General features: G+C 35.7%; 1 protein-coding gene across 1 annotated transcript; it reads right to left on the bottom strand.

Annotated features, from left to right (window-relative positions):
• Positions 1-840: 840 nt before the first annotated feature.
• LOC137817997 (uncharacterized) lies at positions 841-5312 on the bottom strand. The gene is made up of 6 exons (XM_068621223.1): positions 5099-5312; positions 4443-4788; positions 4219-4360; positions 3656-4131; positions 1959-3190; positions 841-1688 (listed from the first exon to the last, which is right to left on the bottom strand). Exons 1-6 carry the CDS (start codon positions 5310-5312, stop codon positions 841-843), a joined length of 3258 nt encoding a protein of 1085 aa, XP_068477324.1.
• Between the last annotated feature and the right edge of the window lie 2765 nt (positions 5313-8077).

Consider the following 8077-nt stretch of genomic DNA (forward strand, 5'->3'; position numbering starts at 1 on the left):
TCCATGTGAGATTTATGTGATTGTTTTATTGTTGAGATTTGAAGAAGATTGAATAATTTGAGAAACTGATCATGTAATTTGGTTTTCTCTTTTGATTTAATTGTGTATATTATAAAATTCTATTTTCACTAGTTTACCCTTGTTTTTCTTGTTGTGTTTGAATTGCGATGACTATACTATGTACACGAGCAGATGACCATACAGGTGCAGGAGAGCCTTAGAGGTTTCAGAGTTTTATTTTGAGCTATGAATATGTAAATATTTGTATTTCTATAAATCCTAATCATGTATTAGGAATGTTTTGAAAAACTCCAAGTTTGTATAGAAACTGGTAGAACTTTTATTGTAATAGTTATATGTAAATTATGGGGTGTTACAGTATGTAAGAAGAAATAAGATATTTTTATTCTCTTATGTGTTTATTTACATCACCTTCATGTATAGGAAATATATTCTAGTGTAGGGAGACTTTCTCTCTCCAAATTGCAATCTAATTAGGCAGGGATCCACTCATCATGAAATTCTATCATTATTAAATTAATTGCATATAATTGGGTACATTATCGTTTTTTATATCAGCAATAACAAACAAGCAAAAACACAGTCCACTCTAAGAACCTAAAAACCTAAAAAGCATCAAATAAACAAACGCATACATTCCAAAGGTTCCAACCAACTGGAAAAGGAAATCGAAGTAGTGCAAGATTTTGCAGAAATCCAAGACCAAACCTTTGCTTGCATCAGGGTACAAACTTCAGACGCGTCAGTCACATCCTTGTTGAAAATAATAGAATTTCTGTGATTCCATATTTCCCCCACGACCCCCACCCAAATTGTATTTCACACTTCATTAGTCAAATCAGAGGACGTATCTATCCTAAATTGAGCAAAGTTTGACTTAGGATCATTGTGGGACACGAACGACACTCCCAACCACTTGAAACAAAAACACCAGACCCGCCAAGCAAAAATACAGTCGAACAACAAGTGACGATAGGACTCTTCCTCCTTCCCACACAAAGAACTTTCTAACAACACCCTTCGTCTTTCCAAATTGACCCTAGTAGCAATCTCATTCTCCATCACCCTCAAAGCCGTAAATAAAGTTGAAGGTACGACTTTACAAATCCATAACTTCCTAAAAATCGGAGAATGATCCGCCTCACAGTCCCTCCTTACCAAAGAATAAGCAGAGTTAACTGAAAACAACTGATCACCCCCTCCCTTCCACACCCACCTATCATCCTCTCCCAAAACCATCCTCGCCTCAAGTAATGCCTGACTTAACTGATCTACCATAGGCTTTTCCCACTCGAAAAAAGGTCTGCGCCAGGCTAATTGCCACACCCAAACACCATTAGACCAATACCCAAGGTCGGCCACCCTAACTTTTTCGGCCGAGCATATAGAAAACAATCTCGGAAATACTCTCTTCAGCGCACCACAACCGAGCCACCTGTCCTCCCAAAAAGAAATTTCCTTTCCACCACCGACTTTCCACTCGAAACCATCTTCAAAACTTCTGCCCCACCCCTCCGAGGCCCAAACCCCCTTTAGGTCTTTCCACCAAAGAGAACACCTACTACTTTTACCTTCCCCTCTCAAACTTCTCCATCCACCATATTTAGAGATTAGAATCTCCTTCCAAAGACCACCCTTATCCGTACCCAACCTCCAGATCCATTTTCCTAGCAAAGCCAAGTTAAAAAGCTTTAAATCAATGACACCAAGTCCCCCAAGTTCGCGAGGCTTACACACCTTTTTCCAAGAAGCTCAAGCTATCTTCCTTCCTTCAGCGCCCCACCCCTAAAGAAAGTTCCTTTGAATCCTTACCAACTTATCTACCACCCCGGTAGGCAATTTAAACAAGGACATAAAGAATAACAAAATAGAAGATAGAACAGACTTGATCAAACAAATCCTCCCTGCCATCGACAGGCACTTTCCTTTCCACCTACTTAGTCTAGCCTGAATTTTTTCAATCACCCCATTCCGAAAAACCCCACGCTTATGACTCCCACCGACAGGCAAGCCCAGATAGACAAAAGGGGAACTCATCACATCGCACTTAAGAATAGCTGCAAAACTCCTAAGCGAAATATGACTCACCCCCGTTCCGCCAATTTTGCTTTTCAAAAAATTAACTCTGAGCCCAGAGGTAAGCTCAAAGCATTGCAAAATGGCCTTAATGTTGAAAATGCTTTTTGTGTTAGCTTCACAGAAAAACAAGGTATCATCTGCGTACTGTAACATACTAACCTTCACTTCATCTCTGCCAACCACCACACTATCAATCAAATTCTTCTCTTCAGCCATCCTTGACACCCCAGCCAACCCTTCTGCCACAATAAGAAATAGGAACGGTGCAAGCGGATCACCTTGACGGAGACCTTTCTTAGGAAATAACTCCTTAGTTGGACTGCCATTCACAAGAACTGAAACCGACGCTGATTCTAAACACCCTTTTATCCACCGAATCCACAACTCACAAAAGCCCAACCTCCTCAACATATAGTAAATGAACTCCCAGCTAACAGAGTCGTACGCCTTCTCATAGTCAACTTTGAAGAAGACACAACTTTTTCTCTTTCTTTTATACTCTTCCAGAACCTCATTGGCAACCAACACACTCTCCAACAAACCCCTTCCTTCAAGAAAAGCTGACTGTCTCACATCTATAACTTTGTTGATCACCTTCTTCAGGCGTAGAGATAATGCTTTGGAAATGATTTTGTACAGACAACCAACTAAAGAGATAGGGCGAAATTCACCAAGCTGCTGGGGGTTTTCCACTTTTGGTATTAGACAAAGAAACGAAGCGTTTGTACCTCTGGGCCAATGCCCGTTAGCCGCAAAATCCCTCACCGTTGCCATCACATCTTTCTTAATGATTTCCCAGCAAAATTTTAAAAAATCGAAATTGAAGCCGTCAGGGCCAGGACTTTTGAAACTGTCACAACTCCAAACCGCTGCCCTAATCTCATCTTCAGAGAAGTCATTAATCAGCATATCGTTGTCAGAGCCCGAAATTGAACAGAATCTAACATTATCTAACCGAACCTGACAAGCGTCGTTCCTAGCAAACCTATCGTCGAAAAACTCTCGAACCTTGTCCTTAATCACTTCCTTATCCTCATACCATTTACCATTTACAAAAATCCCGTGCAACTGATTCCTTGCCCTTCTCCCACTTAACGGACGAGTGAAAAAACTTTGTATTAAGGTCCCCTTGCTTTATCCATTTTTGTCGTGCTTTCTGAAACATGACCGCCTCCTGCTTAAACTTAGCTTTATTAAGTTCGGCAAGAAAAGCCTTTCTTTCTTCCCTTTCAGACTCAGCTAGCCCACAAACATCGTCGCGTTCGTCTAAAACTTCAATCTTCTTTTGTACCTCCTTACTAGCATGATTCACATCTTCGAAGACTTCTTTATTCCATACTTTTAAGTCAGCTTTCAGCCTTTTCAGTTTTTCCTTAAAAATAAAAATCCCATCTCCTCCAACCTTATAGGAGTCCCAGCTCAAACTCACAAACCCTTAAATCTACTATATCTTAGCCAAACATCCAAACACCTAAAAGGTTTTGGGCCCCAATCCACGAACACCTCTTTGAGTATAACAACACAATGGTTCGAGATTGATCTGCTTAACACACACTGCTGGCAATTTGGCCACAAATCCAACCATTCCTTTGAAACTAGTACTCTATCAATTCTGCTCTTTACTAGCCCGTTTGGCTTATACCAAGTAAACTTCCTACCTACCAACGAAACATCAACCAGTTCCGAATTTTCGATAAACTCATTGAAGCCTTTTATTTCTCTGGAATAATCTATCGTCGAAATTAAACTCTTCCTCTCCTCTTGTTGTCTAATAGAATTGAAGTCTCCAATAACACACCACGCCCTTGACAATTGATTCACTCTGACAGTATTGATTTCATTCCACACCTCCTTCTTTTCCCGTAAAGAGCCAGAGCAATAAATGTTCACTAACGTTACCCTTGCCCCATTACCATGCTTCCATAAACCTTCAATCACAGAGTAGTTCCTACCATTTACCACCCTAGCCATCTGAAAAGACTTGCTGCTCCACATTGTGAGAACCCCACCAGCACTGTTAATAGCTTTGTTCTCAACCCAGTCAACTTCATTAGACCCCCAAATAAGACACACCTTCTCCCTGCTGAAGCCCGAACTCTTCGTCTCTTATATGCATACCATATCCACCTGCTCCTTGCTAATCAACTCCCGTAAGTAGTTTCTTTTTATAGTGCCACCTAACCCTCTGACATTCAGACTAATAATCTTCATCAACAAACTTACTCTTATCTCCCTTCCATTTCCTCGTAAAAACACCTCCCTGATTTGATAATGACAATAAATTATTTAAGATTGCTCCTTCGCAACCGGGAAAAGAAAATCTGACTTCTTTACCCACACACCAAACACTTGACGCCTCATTCTTATCTGTCTTCAACCAAAAGATTTTATTACAATTCTCTATTGCACTGTCAGACGTGAATAAAGAGTCAGTCTTAGAATCCGATTGATGGACCAAAAGAACGTGATCTACCCTTACATCCACCAAATTATTCTCATTGAGCAAGTTATCAGCTGACACACTTCTACCCCCAACCAAATCTGCCTCCGACTTTGAAGCTAACACCGCATGGGAGGTCCCCATGACATTAGACAAATCCTTTATCTTCACCGTTTTATTCCAATGGCGGCCATCCCCGTACAACTCCTTCCTTAAATTCAGCTTCAAGGGATTGTCAGACCCCGTTCCTTCCCACAAGAACGCACAGAATTTTCAACAGCCACCCTTGCACCTGAATGTTCCAACTCTTCCAAATCATAGCCATACCCTACCGAGTCTCCTGCCCAACAAGGATCGCCCACGTGTCCCATAAAATTCCCATCAAAACCCAAAACACAATTTTTCAGGGAGGGCATAGGACACTTGCAACCATTACCACCATTACCTGCCACGTGGCAGGCTTCCATCACGTCAAGGCCCACCTTAACTTTTTCATGAATAAAAGAGTAGTTGGCACATTTAAGCACCCATTCACATTTGCTGCCCAAGCTTTGTAACCACACGTCACTTCCAACGAAGCAACATCTTCGTTAACCACATTTGCCATTAAACCATGGCCAAAATCAATGCATGCGCCGCTTGGTTCACCATTGCCACAATCAATGCATGCGCCCCTTGGTTCAATGCATGCGCCACTTGGTTCCAGACCACTCCCATTCGGTTCCTCCAAACCAATAACCGAGACCCCTCCACTCCTAGCATCAATTTCCATCCTTGCATTTAAGTCGTATAGGTGGCGCGGTGGAAATCCAATAAAGCCATCTTTAATCCCTACACCACTTAGTTCTCCTTGGGAACCAACGGCCACGGCTTCCCCATGCACCAAGCTTTCCTTTTCGAAGCCGCTCGGTGCCTCCTTGCCATGCACCGAATCATCTTCTCCAACTCTATCTTCAACATCACCACCAAGCGCAGCATTGTACAAATAATTAAGTATAATTTGATTATTATTATTTTTTTAATAACTAACATATACACATAAATTTATGATAAAATTATATAATTGAAAAAAAATTATGTATGTATATATTTTTTAAATATATATTAGACAGCATATACATGTAAAAATATATTTTTTATTTTTATAATAATTTTATGTGTATTCATACTTTTTTGAATATATTATTATAAACTTATATTGTAATAGTTTAATTTATTATAAACTTATGTACATTTGTATTTTTAATTTCATTATCATAAACTTATGTGTATTTTTATTTTTTAAATATTATTATAAATATTATTTAATTTTATCATAAACTTAAATAAAAAATAAAGTTTAATAACTATATTTTTTTATAAAGTAAAATTTAAATTAACTCAAATAAAAAAAAAATTATATTACCACTATATTGCATACACTAGCATTTTTTAATTTTATCCAAAATTTATGTATATCTGTATTTTTTAAATATTATTGGACTTTATTAATAAATAATTCAATCTTTGAATTGATAATTGATATTCATCTAATTTAACAAGTCCAAAGTCGTCTTCATTATATATATATATATATATATATATATATATATATTATTTGTGAATATGGTTTTATTTTTTTAACTGAAATAATGTTTATTATTTCATTAACATGGTGACATTCATATAAACTTTAATTATATTTTGATACAAGAAACACACCATGTGTTAGTTTATATATTTGTATTTTTATTAAATAATATAATAATGCAAGTTTTATACATTTAATATAAGTGTTTATTCAATTTTTAATATAATACATGATTATATGTAAATGATAAAAATATAAAATATAAATATACAGGCGCAACAACCACTTGTATGGATAATGATAATATTATTAATATTATTTTTAAAATAATCATTATTATAAAGTTAATAATAATCATAATTAGATAAAAAAAATTTGTGTATACTGGTTAAGGTTCTCTGTATACTTGTGGGCGAGTTTGACTTTCTCCAGTAACAAAGTGTTAATGGTAATATTTATATATATATATTTACTGATTTTTGTTGCAGATAATGTTTAATTAAAGTTGTTCAAGTACGAATTTTGCATCATAAATTCTTTTGAACTAAAATTGTGAGGTCTCATAATGATTTTGATGTAAGTTGTAATTTGAAATGGATTAATGGATGACGACTTTAGAAGAGTAAAATAATGTCTTTAGATCACGACTTACCAACTCTTGTACTATTTTTAAAACTTGTTCATTCTTGTAAAAATGGTATAAAAATAAACCATAGTGGTAAATTTTCATTCATTGCCCAATACTTAGGTAACCGTCATTCATCATATTACAATTGTGCACATATTTTCTTAAATTTTATAAATACTACTGTATATGGTTCCATCATGTTCTGTACATCTTATGATGCATGTATGTACCCCAATTTTTCATAATGTTATCATTTTTAAGAGTAATTAATCAATGTTGCTCCACTCACCACCAACATGCAAAAATGTTGTAAGATTATCCATTTTCATTCACACAAAAAGAAGTCATTCCTTTGAACGTTGCTCCCTTTTATACTTGTCAACAAATAAAATTTCTAGTGTCATTGGTTTCCACCCGTAAATAGCCGGAAATGACTTCAATAACAACTCTTTTGAATTTTCTTCTTACTATTACTTAACAATAACAACTCTTTTGATATTTATATGGAAAACTTTGAACAAATCAAGATATTTTTTATGATAATTTGAGAAAACTTTTTAGATCGGCTTATTATAATTAACTTATTAAGTTTTAGTTTGTGTCGGTCAAATCCACACATGATTTTTAACCTTAAGTTATTGGATAATTATTCTTGGATCGTCCATACCGACTTCACTATTTTATTGTGTTATTTATGTGGTTGAAGTCCTCACTAAAGCCAATTCATAAACAAAATATTATAATATTTAATATACGCTTAATGTGACTTAGGACCTCGTTATGTATGTCAGTTTCTCACTCCAACACTAACTTCACACTACAAGAAAATTTTAGAAACTACTTTATATTTTTTTTAACAATAGAAACTACTTTAAATACCATTAATTTTTTAGTTTATAAAATTGTATCTAATTTAGTCAATATATTATAGAGACAAATTTAGAAATAAGTAGTTAGTAGCTAAAACCTTTGTAACTAATAGTTAGATACCATATTAGAAACAATTTTATAATATTTTATTAATAACAAAAATCACATTAGATACTAATAATTTTTTAGTCTCTGAATTAATATATAATTTAGTCAATATAGTGACTAATTATTTTTTGTCTCTAAATTTGATTATGTTGGAGACTTAGATGAGGAAGGTAGATTGGAGAGGAGGTCCTTGTTAGCAGAACAAAATGAAAATGCTTTTAGACAAGAAGCAGTTATCCATCAGAAAGCCCGTCTTAAGTGGTTGAAAAATGGTGACCTTAATTAAAAAAAAATTCATTCGGTCGTTAAATGGAGGAGGGAGAGAAACATGATTAATGGTTTGTTTGTTGATGGTCATTGG

The sequence above is a fragment of the Phaseolus vulgaris genome, chromosome 10 (assembly GCF_000499845.2).
Source record: "Phaseolus vulgaris cultivar G19833 chromosome 10, P. vulgaris v2.0, whole genome shotgun sequence".
Lineage (NCBI taxonomy): Eukaryota > Viridiplantae > Streptophyta > Magnoliopsida > Fabales > Fabaceae > Phaseolus > Phaseolus vulgaris.